The 18,866-nt window shown below is 42.1% G+C and overlaps 1 protein-coding gene across 1 annotated transcript; it reads left to right on the plus strand.

Moving 5' to 3' along the window:
• Positions 1 to 7,250: 7,250 nt before the first annotated feature.
• Positions 7,251 to 17,576, plus strand: LOC141903420 (uncharacterized). The gene is made up of 8 exons (XM_074791535.1): positions 7,251 to 7,570; positions 9,968 to 10,058; positions 10,352 to 10,445; positions 10,751 to 10,959; positions 11,334 to 11,478; positions 11,566 to 11,655; positions 11,740 to 11,877; positions 12,316 to 17,576. Exons 1-8 carry the CDS (start codon positions 7,399 to 7,401, stop codon positions 17,536 to 17,538), a joined length of 6,162 nt encoding a protein of 2,053 aa, XP_074647636.1. The 5' UTR covers positions 7,251 to 7,398; the 3' UTR covers positions 17,539 to 17,576.
• The last annotated feature ends 1,290 nt before the right edge of the window (positions 17,577 to 18,866 follow it).

Raw genomic sequence — 18,866 nt, forward strand, 5'->3', positions numbered from 1 at the left:
ATTTTGTGGTAGGCCCTATTACATTAAAAAATAAAGGAAAACTCAGGTAATTTGTAAAGGGGGAAAGTAACCACTGTGTATAATGCCATCCTGTACGATGTCACAATGTCTGCGTCTAGCAAATTTCAGTTAGGCCTATAATTATATTATGTAATTTTTAATGAATGTCTACACATGATCGTTTTGAGGAAGCCTGTACGGACCCTGGTCCCGAGCGAGGTGACCTGGGAGGTCGCCAGTCTCACCCGCTAGTTTGTTTGTTGGCGCGTGTGCTCGGATATTTATAAACTTCAAGAGTTCAGTCTGTATCTATTTATAGTGATGGAAAAAATTTGGGGCGACGGATTTCGAGTGCATAGGGACGTATCGCGCTGTCTAGTCAGCCGCTGTCTGACACACTGACCCAGTCTCAATATTATTCTTGTCTCGGCGTATAGTAGTATAGCAGTTGTTTGCAAACATACCGCAAAATAAACCGCGTTAGTGAGCGTGATATTGACACCGCTTTACTCGTTAAAATTCGTTAGAATTAATGAAATATTGATTTCATTGAGATGTGACTGCTATAAATCTTTTTTGGTGATGGAAGTGTAAAACCGCAATCATTAAAACGTATCAGGCCTATATGGTTTACACTGTCTTATCTTCGCTTGTTAAGTCATCGAAGAGTAAATCATCACATTACTGAAGTCATCTCTATTTTCAAGTCCCAATTTGGGTTTTTCCAATTCATTTTACTAAGTGTAAGTCGTCATTTTATTTTAGAGACATCAAAATAGTAATTGTCCTAACTATGATTATATTACTATTATTTATGATTACAGCGACTCAAGTGTGTAACTGATTCTATTGTATTTATTTCAGATGTGACGCTGAATCCCGAGATATAAACACAATGAAGCTGATTCCGATGTTAAGTCGCTGAAAATTTTGGATGGATCCAAATGGTGGTCAAATTGCTGGACAGTGGCCACCTATGGTTACGCGGTCACCGGGATTTAATATCGCGCAATCAGCTGATATGAAGGATACTGGATTTATACCGAGTAGCCATCAGTTTAGTGACAGTCGTAACCCTGACCTTCATCAACACGTCAAGGTATCAATTCTGCATATTTCAGTTTTTTTGTCATTTCGCACCCAATCAGTTTACAACTACTGTTTGAAAGTTGTCTTCGATGAAGCATTCATGAAAGCCCCTGGGTTACCATAGCGATTGATAATGCATCTGCTCCTTGGAGAAGGATGAGGTGGGAGCCTGTACTGTAGTCGTTTGATTCGACATCACTAGAAAATCTATAACACTGATACCAGCAGCAGCAGCAGCAGCAGCAGCCTGCGTTTATGTAACTAAGCATTTTCAAGTTGTGCCCCTCGATTATCACTATCAGTTCCCCTCTGGCCTCACTATCAGTTTTTATGAAAATTTAGGCTGACATTTGTGTTCAACCCAGGTGACAGTTTTCAGCCTGGTTGAGAGTATTCAGCCTCATTGACTATGTTCAGCCCAGTTGACAGCGTTCAGCCCGGTTGACAGTGTTCAGCCCGGTTGACAGTGTTCAGCCTGGTTGACAGTGTTCAGCCCGGTTGATAGCGTTCAGCCCGGTTAACAGCGTTCAGCCCGGTTGATAGCGTTCAGCCCAGTTGACAGCGTTCAGCCCAGTTGACAGCGTTCAGCCCAGTTGACAGCGTTCAGCCCAGTTGACAGTGTTCAGCCCGGTTGACAGTGTTCAGCTCGGTTGACAGTGTTCAGCGTGTCATTGATTCTACAGCAGTGGCATTGGATGTGCAGCGACTGCAGCGGCGAAAGCAGCAGCAATGATTTACTGAATGACGTTTTTTTTTTTCTGTGAATACCACGTTTTTGGAGAAATTAAATCAATTCGCCGCGGCAATATTTAGAACCTGTCCTAAGTCGGCATTTGGCCGCAGCAATCAAAAGTTGCTCCCAATGCGCCTGTACAGTAGCTGTGATAACTTCGACCGGACCCTCGTTGTTAGACACTGCATTCATAGTTTACACCTCATTTTTACTCGTGGAACAAAAACCATAGTAAAGAAGAGAGAACAGAGAATAGTGGTCTTTATTGTGAATTCGGGTTCATAAGTTCAATGTAGGAACCATTTGAGGAGTTAGTTATATTAAGTTGAAATGATAAAAAGGATTATGTTGCATATAGTGTATTTGCTGGGTCTTCTCAGTTAGATAACATCATCTCTGCTCATAGGATAACATTGTTTTAGTGAGAATATTTTCTAGGGTTAGGTTAGGTGTTGTTATTAGGGGTAATTGAGGATCCTGATTAAATCAAAACTTTCCTAATACTTACACTATTGACATTGAATAGAAGTGTTTGTAAGTGATTGTTTTGTTGCATTGTTTGTGTCAGGTGTAAGGTGTTGGGTGTAATTAGTTTAATGTGTGGTAGTATGACTGGTTCCGGATGGACACCTAAACCTAGTCCTATACAGTTCATATTTCATAAAAATGATGAATAAAGATGATCACCGTTTATTATTTCTGCCTCGGTGGATTCAGGTCACGGCTCCCTATAATAAATCCGACTGGAAATTGACTGAGTCTCTTTGCTTTGTGATCGTTAGTGCCCGCTGTTTTGCTTTGTGATTAGGTCAAGATAGGCTATTGTCGCGAGTTGCGCTGACCCCGAGAAAATGTAGATAGAATTTTAAGAAGTGTATAATTATTTAATAGTGCACCGTGCAGTGTTGAGTGTTCACCTGTACTACTGTCTCTCCTGCTTCATGACTACTTTCGAAAAATGACTACTTGACGAACTGACTACTTTCGAAACGACTACTTGATGAAATGACTAATTGATGAAAGCTTCTGAAATTCACTAAAATCACTCATCTCTCAATGTAAGTAAAGGTGGATGTGCCGTGGTTGTAGGGAGATGTACGTATGATATTGCGCTGTGACTCTGTGAAGGCACCTGTACTGATACGGTGTGTTGTTGCATGTTAAAGATGAATCACTATCACAACGATGACAAAAGCTTCTCTGTAATGGATTTTGTCGTGTGTATGGATAAACGGCGCCTGGTTTAGGGTCTGGGCCGGACGAGGGAAAGTTATTTGAATTAATTTTAGAATCCGTCCTGATTATATGTTTTATGCACGCGTTGGATCTGTAGTGATATGCGCAGTGTGTTAAGAATCAATGAACTGCTCATTGATGGTATATAAACACGGGCTGACTGTGTACATGCATGCGTAGAGTATTGAATGAATAATCGGCTCCTCAGGTCTGATCAATAATACCGATGCTGCTGCTGCTGCTGCTACTGCTGTAGTCGTCCTCTCACTCTGCTGCTGTCAGCATCACTACTAACTGCAGTCCCTTGTGTTCTATCATCGAGGATATGTTTAAATTTACGCGGATTCGCGACGGTTCGGGAACGGGTTCGAAACGTCGTCCAATAGGATTGCGTTTAATCGTGGTTTAACGAATGATCCGGTGAGTGATTACTGAGCATGTGCGGTAACCGGCGTATCAGAGGCGCGCGTCGGATTCCAGTACCGCTCGCGCGTTGCTCACCGCTCGTCTCTACATCGCGTAGAGCGGTGTTTTTTGCGCGCCACGTCGCTGTACCGCGAGTTCATTCATGATAACTACGTTTCAGTAGAGTTTACTACGAGATTTTACTCATTTCTATTTTTGAACGCATTTCTAGTTTGCGTATTGATTATTTGATAGTTTCTAATGACGTCACTGATTGTCCGTCTGTAGATTTGTGACTTTCAACAAATTTATCAGGTTTTTTTTAAGGGTTTTATTCTTTACAAACTTCGATCCTTTGTCTGAACTGAATACAAAATTCAGTGTTCGGTTTCTTGAAGTTAATATTATCTTTATCTACTCAGAATTTCTTATTCCTATAATTTTGATGTATATTAGTCTTCGCTGATTGTTAAGTAGGCTGATTATTAAGTAGGCTATACGATGGAATTTCGGGGTCATTTCGTACGGGAGTCTGACTGTCATAAAAGAGTAGCACGTAAGCAGTGTGAAGCTGACTGGTGAGTAGTCACTGCTCAGTCAGTGCTACATGTTTTATGTCATGTAGGCCACTCACTCAATCTTATGAATAAAGGGTCGATCATGTAGTATAGCAATAGGTTGTCTCAGGGTCGCGTCGTGCAGGGCTGCGCTAGGTGAGCTTCATCGAAAGCATTTCGATTTCTTTTTCAAGCGCGGTTGAACTCGCTGTTTAAGTCGTCATAGTTGTGATATGATCATTCTATCGATGACTTATCCATATAATGACTTACAATTAGTAAATTGAATTCAAAATACAAATTGGTAACTACTATAAAATAGAGATGACTTCATTAGTAAAACGATTAAACACAACAAGTTTTATTGCATTTTTTGCCCTGTGATCACCAGTGGCCAGTTGCACAGTTGTGGCTTAAGTCCAAATGTGGTCTTAAATTTTAAGACTAGTCTTAAGTTGTTAGATTGGCTATAGAACTAAGTTGATCTTAGACTGGTCTTAAGTCCAAGCCGTGACTGTGCTTCTGGCCCCAGGCAGTCATCGTGTAGAAACTGTTTTTGTCGTATTGTAATCAATGGTTTTTGTATATTTTCAGATGCATGGAGTTTATCAGAACGGGGAAGAACTGAATCACTGGTCATCGTTTAACGGTTTAATCGGATTACAGAACTCTAATAACCCTCCCGATCCTCACTGGCAGACGCCCCTACCACCTCCTCAACCTTCGAATCAATGGACTCATCAAATACCGTTAAAACAACCTGCGATTGATTACACCGATTATCATCATCACAATGGTTTAAACTCTGGCTCGATGCTGTGGGATCGCCTGGCGACATCCGGGTCCGTTTTACCTTCGTTCTCTCAACAGTTTTCACCGAAGGATCGGTTTACAACGTCCGGGTCGACGTCCGGGGCGGGGCCCGTGGCGATGACGAACGATAATTCGAACGCAGCTGTCTCCGGATTACCTAGCTTCTCTTCCAGTTTCTCGATGACAAATCTGGACGATTTACAGAATTCGGACGTGACGTCAGGTTTTACTGGTCATACCAGCGTGTGGAATCAGTATCCTCCATCACAGCAGCAGCAGCAGCAGCAGCTTCCTACCTCTAATCATTCATCATTCGGTGCATTTACACCGGTTAATCTAGCCTCCACCGGGGGCAGCACGGGTACCATGCAGACAGATCATATACAGCAATATCCAATGTATCAACAACAAATGATGCGAGATCCTCATCATCCGTCGACTTCCTCACATCAGCAGCAGCAGCAGCCAGGGGGCGCTCCTAGGTTCGACCACAATATGGATACATCTCCGTATAATTTCACCAGTCATCTAACGGATATATCAGGTGGAAATAATAAACAGAAAACAGCACCTGCAGGTGTAGCAGCAGCAGCAGCAGCAGCTGCGAACAGTCGTATGATGGGCGCGAAGAAACCGAGACCGGACGATGAAGATTCTCCTAAACGCCGCATCGCGAAGAACAAATCGACGAATCCTGATGAATTAGCGAGAATTCAGGAGATCATCGACATGGTAGCGAAGGGCGGAGGTAAAATGCCAACGATCGATGGAGTCGGTCCGATCGGTCCGCTCGATTTACCGCCGGTCCGACCGCCGGTGAATGATCGGCAATCACCTCCGAAAAATAAAAGGCGCAAGAAAAAACAAACTATCGATAAGACGGACGGGTTTCAAAATGCCGGATTGATGTTCGCAGCTGGAGGAGCAGGACGAGCCGGAGGAGCTGGAGGTATGAGACACGACATGGGATATTCTAATAATTACAACACCATGAATCATCACATGCCACAACATCATCAACATTTACCACCAGCGGCAGGATTCACTCATCATCATCAGTACCCATCACCTGGAAACGGTTCTTATCATCATCAGCCTCCTTTACACAGTTCATTCTATCCTCCTCAACATTCGCAACATCCTCAACACCACCCGAACATGATGTCACCCCCGATCGGTCAACAACAACAACAACCGTTTCATGGCATAGTGCCAGCTGGTGGATATCATCAACAACTGCATCATCAACAACCGCAGCAACACAGCCCGTCGATAAATTCGAATCATTCGCCGTGGCAACCGCAGCTGAATCCATCGTTTCTTCCGACCGGAGAAAACCGCGATTTAGCGACGAACAACAATTCGTCGGTTTCGAAACCGCTGACGACGACGACGACGACTAGCGCAACCGGTTCTAACGATCAGGAACTTCAACAGATTCTAGACATGGTTCTACAGAAAACCAACGATAACGAGTTCGGAAATTCGCCGAGTCCGCTCGATCCGAATAACCGATCGAATCTGAACGATTTCTCATTGACGTCGTTCAGTAGTTCGAACGCAACGAGCTCCGCGCTGGACGACAATAAACTGAACGTCGTATTCAATAAACAATACGATAGTAATACAGCTGAACATAATCTACCGAACTCGGAACAGAGCGTAGCGAAACGATGCGCCGAGAATACCGATACCAAAAACAACGCAGCGACGCTGACTAATCAGATACCGTATCCTAAAACATCGAATACCGCGCCCGACGCTAAACCATCAGATAATGGTCACTCAGTGGGACACTCGTCTGGACACTCAGTGGGACAGTCGGCCGGTACTGGTTACCCGCTACGCGCTGATAGTAACTTTCAGTCGAATGCTTCACTGCCTACGTTTCACCAGAGTTTCAATACTGAGACTTCAGTCGCGCAACAATCTGAGAATAAACAAACTGTAGCTGATATTAGTAAACCTCCTATCGATAGTTTACTGCGAAACTCTCTTTTAATCAACGCTCATCAGAATAACGACAACAGTTTCAAAAATCACCAACAAAAAACCGATCAAAAAGATGTGAATTCGACGACTTCAGCAGCAGCAGCAGCTACTAGCACAGTTACTAGTACTGCAGTCGGTACAGCTGTGCATCAATCGGCTAATTCTGGAACTGATAATCATCATCATCATCAGAGTTTCATTCCATCATCATCCGTTTCATCATCTGTTTCATCATCCGTTGGATCTAGTGGTCTGAATGGTAATAAAGTTTCTGGTGTAATCCAGTGTCATCCGGAGAAAATGGATTGCTCGCCGGTACCACAATCTACAATTAACTTCTCCGGATACAACCAGAACCAGCCCGGTTCTTACCTGTCACAGAACCAGATACGGCCTGGTTCTTATCAGTTACAGAACCAGCCCAGTGCTAGCCAGCCACTGAACCTGCCCAGTGCTAGCCAGCCGCTGAACCTGCCCAGTGCTATTCAGCCACAGAATCAGCTCACTTCAAATCCGCCACAGAACCAGCCCAGTTCAGTAAATTGTCTACCTATTAAAACAGAACCACGAGATATGAATTTCGGTGTAAATTACGCGGCGAATTCGGCACCGATAAAAACTGAGGATCTTTCGCAACAAACAGCAGAAACTCAGCCTAACTTAGAGATGAGGGAACGCCTGAGGGAACGCCTGAAAAACAATGTGAAAATTGAGGCTCCAGGATGTACCTGTTTGGGACAAAACTGTAAGTATCAATTTTATATATACACATTTTAATACACGGTAAAACTAATGTAAAGTCGTCATTTGGTTAAGTCATCACATTACTGAAGTCATCTTTAATTATGAGTCCCAATTTGTATTTCCAATTCAAGTGTGTGTCATCATTGAAATAAGTCATCAACATGATGATCAGCGCAACTAGGATGACTTCAGCGGTATAGATATCCATATGACATAATGCTGAATATCATGAAATAGTAGAATAGCCCCGGTACACTCTGACGTGGAGAGTAGATTATAAGTTTAAAACCCACTTCTGATATAAAACGAGTTTAAAACCAAAATACATGAAAATTCGAACATCAAAGAGATCATCACCTCAAACCTGACGATGGTCTCTAGTGAGAGTTCGAAACTTTGTCTCTTTTGATTTTGATCATTAAGATTCGCTTTTAATCTTTGTTTAAAGTGGGTTTTAAACCTATTATCATGAAATATTTTATGCTCAAATCAATTTCGAATTTTCGTCTTATTTTGAATTACGCCATTTTGTTATCGGCAATAATGGTTGTTACGGATACGATAAATGATCGCGTTATGTCAAAACGCAATCGCTATCGTTTTATATGTAAAGGTGAAGGTCATACGCGTACGGTAGATATGTGGCGTTAATCATTGTAACGTTTCTAGGAACAGAGTTTAGAAAGAGCGCGCGGGCGATCACCTGACTCATTGTCTACTAGAGACTGATTGCTAGGAAACATTTCACTCACCGGGTTCGGGTCAATGTTATTGTTACATCTGGCAATGCTACTCTATTACGCGTACCACTTGTACGCCGTTATATCGCCGTTCTACTACGTTAACCCTTAACCCCTAGCACTATCCTAACCCATAGCGCTACATTGACCCCAATTGCCCGGCAAGCGAGAGATAAGTGGTTCGAGTCCCGGTCTCGGTGGTTGACAGATTTTCGCTCATCCGCTAGTACTTCACTAATTCTCTAATCACACACATGATTATGATTAGTTACGAGCTCTCCCGCTGCCCGTGCAACGGTGGGGTGTCTCTGCCTTAATTAGGTGTGTAATTAATGGTCAAGAGCCCCCAAACCTCTATCTGTGATCCTAACCCCTACCCTGAACCCTACAGCTACGCTACTCTGACCCCTCACTTTCCTTCAAAGATAAATTTCTTAGTTTGTGATAAGGAAAAAATTTGCTCTCTGCGTTTACGATTATCTTTGCTGAAATTCATTTCTGAATGATCTTGCGTCGATGCGAGCGAAAATACGAAATAAAAAGGAATTTATTTCAGAGAATATGCTCTAAGTTGTTCTCCGATTGTGTATTCTAAAATTGTTAATTGAGATCTTAGACGGAAGGAGCCGCATGCGGTGCATTGTTTCATTTGTATGGGTAAAACCATATTTCTAATCCACGCGTCGACCCCAGCCTTATAAATATGAATATTAAAAGTAAAATTAATCTCGATGCTCAGTTGATTAAAAACAGTTGAACAGTGTGATCGTGATTATTGTTATTTACTAAGCGTTTAATGTTTACACGTATCGATCGAGTTCAACTTGACGGACAAGTTCAAGGTAACGTTACACGCGTGTGTTTATAAACAGACTCCTTCGACGAGTAGAGACATCTATCGGCGTAATACGGAAGCTTCCATCAAAATAAACAATTGTGACCTTTGCTGCGGTGTGTGTGTGTGTGTGGGAGGGCGTCGGGTGTAAGGGGGCGGCTCTGTCTTGTTTGATAACTACGCGCTGTGCTCCTCATACATCTCGTTTACAACTACATTTATTCGTGATTCGCGTGTTTAATGGTTAAACCCATCGAGCGCACGCGGCAAAACGTTAGTTTCATCAATGCGGGAAACACGTTTTTCATGAAATGTTTCGAATGAGAGTTTCACTCGCAAGCGATGAATTGTTCAAAGCACACGACATAACAAAAACAGGCAGAAAACAGTGGAATTGCATTGCTACAAATAAATAAATTATTCACAGCAATTATGTGTCGTGTCATGTGATGTTGATCGGTTTTTCGACTGTGGATGTTTCGTAGAGGACCACGTATGAAACGTGAAACACGTCTTCTCCTTGTCGTGTGTGTTGGACTTCATATTTATTCACGTTTCAAGATACAAAACAAATCAATTTATTTATTGTTAGTCAATTCAACGCTTGAATGAGTGTATATGTCATTAGGTTTTTATCAAACGATGGAAATCAATAAGGAATCTTCGGTCGCTTTCCTAATTTCTGATATGTGGGGGACTAAGAATCAAGATGAAAGTTTATTGCAAATGAGCTACTAGTTAAATTTGATACGCACGCAATCTAGCGAATATGGTCTGACGTAAAGGATGTTTTAGATTAAAGTGAAAATCATTTTATTTACAGACGTACATAATGAGAAAGATGAAGGACCTTACTATACACACCTCGGTGCCGCTCGGGATATACCAACAATCCGTAAAATAATGGAAAACAGGTAAAAACAACTCTTCTCAACTGAGTCTGGTTGAGACCACACTGGGCTCAGACCATACCGGGCTCAGACTGAGTCTGGGTCAGACCACACTGGGGTCAGACTGAGTCTGGCTCAGACCACACCGGGTCAGACTGAGTCTGGCTCAGACCACACCCGGCACAGACGAGTCTGGCTCAGACCACACCAGGCGCAGACTGTGTCTGGCTCAGACCACACCGGGCGCAGACTGTGTCTGGCTCATCAAATATCTCTAAAATTAATGAATTTATCATTGAAATTACGTACATTTATAGGTTTCAAGAAGCGGGCAACGCTATCAGAATTGAAAAGGTGATATATACCGGAAAAGAAGGCAAGAGTACTCAGGGATGTCCTGTAGCTAAATGGGTATGTACAACAACTTATCAATATTCATCCAGTTCCTCAGATCAGTTAGGATTGACTTAGCTAAAATCTGTTCATTTTTTGATGGATTAACTTTTTAAGAGTCGAACTTGAACCATGCGGGAATTAAGATTTAACTTAAGATCATACGAAAATCACTAAACTGAATAATGTCTGATAAGTTTCCAACTAGTAGTTATTTAGAATAATAGCGTTAGCTCAAGGACACTTCTCAGACTTTTTCATTCTTATTGCTGGATATTCTATATAATGCTTACAACATGTTTCATCAATGGTTGTAATTGTAGATAATTCGTCGGTCCGGACCGGAGGAGAAAGTGCTGGTCGTCGTTCGTCATCGTTCCGGTCATTTCTGTGAGACGGCAGTAATAATCGTATCGATCGTTGCGTGGGAAGGAGTCCCCAGTCAACAAGCCGATGATTTATATTCATTTCTAACTCGTGTTTTACCTGTTTACGGTAATGAAACTGAGAGAAGATGCGGCGCTAATGAACAGTAAGTTTCTATCTATTATTTATAGGGATTTATACGATGAGTGCTCTTCTGAAAATAACCAATGAAAAACAAACAAGATGATTGAAATATTACTCAAAGAGATTTTACTCGAATTGAAAGCCCGGCTTAGATTGCGTGAAATTGCCTTGTAATTATTAAGTAACGATAGATGTAATTCTGACTACCACTTACTACACTTTAAAGTAATCACTTCTCTTTTAGATATAAAAGTATGCCTAAAATAAGATTCATTTTCAATTGAACAACTATTTTTGATGTCAAGTTATATCTCATTTATAGTGAAAACTACTGCCCAAAAGAAATGGTAGATAGTCAATTCTGTATATGAATATCTGTTGTTTATGTCGAAATAGGAAAACGTGCGCATGTCAAGGTTTTGAGGGAAGTACTTCCGGTGCTAGTTTCTCGTTCGGCTGTTCGTGGAGCATGTTTTTCAACGGGTGTAAATTCGCTAAGAGTAAACAAGCGAACAAATTCAAATTGAAAGACACGACTTTCGTAAGTATTCGTCAATTTCACATTTGAATGAATTCTAATGACTTCGATGCATGAAAATATTCTCAGGTTTCCGAATTTATTTCGCAGGAATTAGATGTCGAACACAAACTACAGGCTCTTGCCACTGATGTCGGGCCTTTATACAAGAAAATAGCTCCCGACGCTTATAATAATCAAGTATGTATAATTCTTTAACGGAGCCCCAGTTGAATGTAGAAGTTGTTTTCATGTATTTTCATCATTATTCATCTGTTATTTCAGGTATGTTTTGAAGGTCAGGCTGATGACTGTCGGCTGGGGTATAAACCGGGACGTCCATTTTCTGGAGTTACAGCGTGTATGGATTTCTGCGCTCATTCTCATCGCGATATTCATAATATGAACAATGGAAGCACAGTCGTAAGTTTTCCCCGTATAATATCGAAAGACACACATTCAACCAACTCAACCTAGTTCGACAGTTAACCTTTCACTCTTGAAACACATTGGATGATAAAACCCCTTAAAGATTTAAATTGTTTTTGGTTTCCATTTTCTCAGGGTTTCGATTAATGCCAAAAACTAATGTTTTTCACTTCAACTCTAGTTAAACTTAACAACAGCTGAGGAACTGAATGCCGTTAAGGCAAAAATTTGAGTTCAACTTTTTCATCAAATTGAAGCTCTATCTTGATACTATACTCGTTAAAAACTGATGGTCAATTCTGGAATTTTACTACTAGCTTCATCAAATTCCTTTAGTGTTATACATTAAGATGTAAACTGTATTGTGCGGTTGTGTATTGATACTAAATTGTTAACGGTGACTGATTTAGTGTTATTTATATTGTATTTTAGGTCGTTACGTTAACGAAACATCGTGGATTCGGTAAAGCAGAGGACGAACAACTACACGTCCTACCATTATATGTGTTAGACCCGACAGGTGAACACGGCAACCCGGACGGGGTCAATGAAAAAATCCGAAACGGCTCTCTCGAAGTGTTAAAATCCTACCGCACGGTGACGCGCGTCCGAGGAGTTCGAAAAACACCGAAAAAACGTAAAAACACGCAGAAAAAAGATAAAGAAAGTCCGGGATCCGCGAATAAGAAGAGTCCAGCGGCGGGGACTCCTTCGAAATGTGACGACGAATCGCGATCAGAAAACTGCGCGGCAAAACGTGATTTATTCCAAGAGAAAGGAGAACGTCCGACTGAATCTCAGTCGGATATCGACTGGTCAATGATGCAGTGGAAAGGAATGAATCAAATGACTCCGAATCCATTCGGTATGATGATGGGTGGATTAGCGCATTTTGCACCTGTACCGCAAGCCGCACCCGCGCAAAAACCGATACACCCGGCGTTCGGCGTGAACCACACGACTCGAATGATGAATCCGTTTTTCCCGATGGGTAATTTCACGTCTCCGTATCAAACCGGTTTTGATATTCTAAACTCGGCGCCTAAACCGACCGAGGGGCCTCCGAAGAAAAAACGCGGCCGAAAACCGAAAGATCCGAATGCGCCCCCGAAACCGAGATTAAAAACTCCTTTCTCCGCGACTCCAGCCGTGGCGGGTATGATGAATCACCGGTTCAATCATCCGCAGACTCAATTCCGTGGAGCGATGCCTCAAACACCTGACACCCCACTACAGCAGCATGGCGCGATCGTACCTCATACTCCGTATAATATAAACTCTAATCAGACACCGGTTATGAGCACTCCTAAAATACAGACAACTCCACCATCTAATAAACCGGAGCTACCGGAGGCAACTGCACTAACTGTCAGGGGTATGAATGATTCAAATGCACTGACTCTCAGAGGTATGAATGAGTCCGCTGCTGAACTGTGGAATTCAACGTCCAATAATCAAATATCGAAAAATAACGAAATTGCCGTTCATGGTTATGGTGGACAATTAACGAACGAAAATCGAATACAATCAAACATTCCTAACATTACCCCGCTCGGAGATAAACCACCGGTCCCTGGTGGTCTCGATTCTGGGAGTCTTCCAGGAGTCGTATTATCGCTACAAGATCAGCAGCAACAAGGAGCTGAAGTTGTCGCTAAATTAACAACGGATCAGTTTCCTATAGACTCCATGGATAAACCATCAAATGCAGCGGCATCTGAGTGTGCTGGTACGGATCCGAATGTAGCTGCTCGTGCTGATACAGATCCCAATGTAGCTGCTTGTGCTGGTACAGATCCCAATGTAGCTACTCGTGCTGATACAGATCCCAATGTAGCTGCTCGTGCTGGTACAGATCCCAATGTAGCTGCTGGTGCTGGTACAGATCCGTACAAATTTAATGTATCTCCTGAATTGAAGCCGAAGCGGAGAGGTCGTAAACCGCTCAGTGATTTCAGTCCGGCAGAAATAACAGCATTTAACGTCCGCCTGAGTAAAATATTTGACGAGGTTTGTGACGTAGATTATGTGCTTCCGTCCGTAGGTCCGAATCAGCGACCTTCACCGGGTCTTCAGCGACCTTCACCGGGTCCTCAACAACCTTCATCTAGTCATAATCATCAACACGCAGTATTCAACCAGCAACAGCTGAATTCATCAATGACGTCGTCTCAACAACAATACCACTACAACGAATCTATTCAACAGCTCAATTCACATCTGATTGCATCACAACCAGCAAGTCAGCAGCTACTGGCTAGTCAACAGCTACCAGCCAATTCAAATCAACTGCTGCAATCCAATTCTCTTCAGCCGTTACAATCCAATCAGCGGCTGATGATGGATGGTGCGTCGACGATCAGCTCAACTAGTGATACACAGCCTGTGATGTCCGTCGCTTATCAACCAGCTCTGGATGTTTCTGAAATGCCGCCTGCATTTACCCGTTGTCGTTCTACTACTGCACCTGATGCACCAGCTGCGTATCGACATTCATTCACACCACCACATACTGATACTAGTAATAAGACAACGGCAGCATTACACTGGCAGAGATTACAACCATCATCAGAGATATCGATGAGAGATCCGTCTACAGAGACACTGAGGAGAGATCCGTCTACTGAGATATTGATGAGAGATCCGTCTGCTGAGATATCGATGAGAGATCCGTCTGCCGAGATATCGATGAGAGATCCGTCTACAGAGACATTGAGGAGAGATCCGTCTGCTGAGATATCGATGAGAGATCCGTCTGCTGAGATATCGATGAGAGATCCGTCTACTGAGACATTGAGGAGAGATCCGTCTGCCGAGATATCGATGAGAGATCCTTCTACAGAGACATTGAAGAGAGATCCGTCTCCTGAGATATCGATGAGAGATCCGTCTGCCGAGATATCGATGAGAGATCCTTCTACAGAGACATTCAAGAGAGATCCGTCTGCTGAGATATCGAAGAGAGATTCGATTGTACAGATTAATGGGATAAGTTCACCTTTGCCTGGAAATACCCCTTACACTTTACCTACATCAGTAGAAACAAGTAAACCATTAACACCTACAAACTGGCAGCAGAATACTTCACCACAAATGTACAGCACATCTTCAGTAGGGATGAGTGTTACTGAATCGAAGGAGTCAAACACAAATACAAATGTGAATACTCAAAACAACTCATCATATCCTGCATATAGCAGTGAATATTCAATAAAACAACCTTCAAAAAGTCCCACTACTGACCAACCAAAAAGTGCTACAAACGAGACTGTTAGTTCTACCGAAGAAGCTGTGAGTTCTACAGACCAAGCTGTGGTTTCTACAGACCAGGCTTTGGGTGCTACAAACCAGGCTGCGGGTTCAACAGACCAGACTATGGGTTCTACAAACCAGGCTGTGGGTTCAACGGACGAGGCTGCGTGTTCTACAAATCAAGCTGCGGGTTCTACGAACCAGGCTATGGGTTCAAAAGACCAGGCTGTGGGTTCAACAGACCAGGCTGCGGGTTCTACAGACCGGGCTGCGGGTCCTACAAACCAGGCGGTGGGTTCTACAAACCAAGCTGTGGGTTCTTCAGACCAGGCTGCAAGTTCTACAAATCAAGCCGTGGGTTCTACAAACCAGGCTGTGGGTTCTACAGACCAGTCTGCTAGTTCAACAGTCCTTCCCATGACTTCGGTAAATGAGCCTGTGCCTACTACAGTCCGGCCAATGAGTTCTATAAGCCAGCCTGTTTCTTCCAACTCACCTACTGTTCTTCAATCGTCGATATTTTCTCCTATGAATATCAGTCGTTGCGAAACATCTTCATTAGAAACAATAAAGACAACGAAAGCGAACGATATTGACAATACTGGCAATAATAATAGCAATAAAAACGTCGTTGAACAACCTCGGGTGGCAGCGATTTCAACGATGTCCTCTATTCAACAGTTGGCTTATAATTATCCGAGATTAGATAATAATTCACCGTTACCTCGAGATATATCGAATATTGATCAGAGACCCTTCACTTCACCCGCGTTAGCGCCACCTGTGAAGAGTTGGAGTTCATCACCCGCTGTGCTGCCACCGTTCAATATGTTTAACAGACAACCTATGAGTGAACAGCCTCTCAGTTCATTCGAAGACTGTTTAAAATCTCTTCCGTCTGTTGAGAAATTTGTTGATTCAACTGTCGCAACGACAACGGCTGCTTCTATTCCATCTGCTCATTCACATCCTTGTGAATCGTCGTCTAAACTCAATCATCAACCGCCGCAAGAAGCGCACAAAAAACTACCGGGAATCTTCGCTATGAACCCGCTCACGAACTTTCAAGAGTTGTGCGCCGATTTCGTCAGTAAAAAACTTGAAGCCCACAACAAACCGGCAGAGAGTGCTGTTGGCAATTATGATCACGCGAATAAAACAAGCTGGTCTCAACCTCGTGGCGGGCTAGGTGCCCACAGCGGCATCACCGCTTCTCCTTTAGAAAATCTAATGAACTTCACGAATTCTTCTAATGACGGTGCTTTCGATTTGAGTAAATCGAGTCAAAATTTCCCTCATTCCGCGCCATCGGTGTCCGGTTTGTCGCCGCTGGATTTGACGAGTCAAAAACCCGTCCGTGCTAGTCAGGTTCAAGGCCAGATTGTGAACGAGCAGCAGAATAACGCTCTCAATCTCAGTAAAGCAATCACGCGATTCCCGCCGATGAAGAATGACACGGTTGTTTTAATGAATCCGTTCGATACCGATATGTTAAGTCCGCCGAATCGTTCATGTCCCCCGACGAGTCCTCGTTCGCAAACCAGTTTATACAACGCTAAACACCACGCGGCAGCGGTGGACAATACCGAGAAAATGGCATCTACACTCGCGAAAAACTGTAAAACAGAACCCAACCCCGCTTCAGGCGCGACTGTAAAAACTGAAGTATTCGATCCATACGCGTTCACCGAGACCGATTCTAAAATGAGATTCCCGTCGCAAATGGGGTTCCGAAATAATGTGAATGTGAAACCAGAATTCAACAGCGGGTCGATGTTTCATCAGCAGCAGCAGCAGCAGCAGCAGCAGAGGCAGCAAAACGTAATGTTCAACATGAATAAAGAGGCAGCAGCAATAAATCATATAAAACAAGAACAAAATAACCCGCCCCCACCGATAGTTCCGGAAGATCGAGAATATTATTCAGATAACGAGGACAGTTTCCGACGAGCTGATATAGGTGGCGTTGCGATTGCGTTGTCACACGGCGCCGTTTTATTCGAAGTCGCGAAACGCGAACTTCACGCGACCACTTCGATGAAAAAACCGAACCGTTATTTCCCGACGCGAATCAGTTTAGTTTTCTATCAACACAAAACGTTGAACGCTCCTCACCACGGTTACGCGCTGTGGCAGGAGAAAATGGAGAATAAACGTAAAGAGCAGGAAGCGGCTGCTCGGGCTGCAGAGCTCGCCGAACAGACGGAGTTAAAGGCAAAGATGCAACAGCAGATGAAAACGGACGAAGAAATGGCGGACGTTCAGCCGTTCGAACCGCCAGAATATAAATACCTGTGGGAGGCACCGGTAAACTACGGCACTGCACAAACTACCGAGAGCGTCATAACGCGCTGGAAAAAACCGAAATGTATAATGACCGGTCCGTACCAAATGTGGTTCTAAAACGAATCATATTTTCATATAATTCAATTTGCAATATCTGTGTGTAGAAGATAATTGACCTGTTATAATGTATACATAATTAATATTATTATTATTATTATTATTATTATTATTATAATGAGTTTATTATATACCGAGAATTTTAACTCGTTCCTTATTGGGAACTCTTAAGATGATATGTAAATAATGCACGAATTTTAAATGAGTTTTGACGTCGAGATACAATAACTATATAATAGTTTCATGAAACTATTTGATGAATACAATTCTGTAGATCTGAACTCTCTATCTATCTTACCCCTTCTCATTCCTCTCTCCTTTCTCTTCTTTCTTCTCTTGTATTTTTGTTGTGTATAAATCAGTTATACTAGTATTTTAGAAAATGTCCTCTTATTTGTGCTTGAAAATGGAATAGTTCTTTTTTTTATTATTCTTAGTCAGGACTGGCATTGACGATATCAATTGATAAATTATTATTTTTGCATGAATCACGTTGTTTTCATTCTGCAATTTGATGTGATTTTAATTTGTACATATCATTAATTATGTACAAGTCAGCGCAGTTTTTTTTACTTTCATACTTCAATATTTCAGGTTATTTGTTGACATACACTCTCCGCGCACAAGTCTATTATATTTTGTTCATTCATTCATTCGAGTTATTTGTCGCACAAATTACCCTCAATAATCTCTTTTTAATGTTCAAATCGATTTTAAAACTTTCTACCTTTTATATTTTTGTTTTAGTCTTAAAATCATGTTATGATCTTAAATTCAATTTTAATCACTGCAGATAACGAATGAATTTGAATGATGAAGTTGTGTGATTAATTTAAAGGACTAATCGAATATTTTTACGTTTATAAGGTGAATTCTATCTCAGAGATCTTTAATCCAGCTACAAAATAACAACATTTTATGAAAAGATCAGGGGATTTGTGAGTGTACATTATTCAGTCAATTACAGACTGACTAAAGGCAGCATAATACACCATCGTAATGCAAACCTATTCAATGTCTGTCTTTCAATCGTAGATTAAACCAACCATCCATAAAACAACTTGTAGTTCATAACATCAGGTACTGCATTATTTTATACACCGGTTTAATATTCACTGTTGATGCAGGTAAAAAAATCTTTTCATGACTTGCGAATATTTTATTTTTAATCGTAATATTTGTATGTGACATGTTTTTGTCACTTGTGTACGATAGATACAGTTGAATAATCGTAGTAAGCCACTATTTCGGAAGAATATTTTACGAATGACAATTTGGACAGAAGTGCATCCACGAAATATGGAAGCCATTAGTGCTTACTGGGGGTT

The sequence above is a fragment of the Tubulanus polymorphus genome, chromosome 4 (genome assembly GCF_964204645.1).
Source record: "Tubulanus polymorphus chromosome 4, tnTubPoly1.2, whole genome shotgun sequence".
NCBI lineage: Eukaryota > Metazoa > Nemertea > Palaeonemertea > Tubulaniformes > Tubulanidae > Tubulanus > Tubulanus polymorphus.

Coding starts and splice junctions, on each gene's coding strand:
- LOC141903420 (XM_074791535.1), top strand. CDS start 7,399: ATGAATTTCGGTGTAAATTACGCGGCGAATTCGGCACCGATAAAAACT. Junction 7,571..9,967: donor TACCTGTTTGGGACAAAACT/GTAAGTATCAAT, acceptor TTTTATTTACAG/ACGTACATAATGAGAAAGAT. Junction 11,656..11,739: donor CCGACGCTTATAATAATCAA/GTATGTATAATT, acceptor CTGTTATTTCAG/GTATGTTTTGAAGGTCAGGC.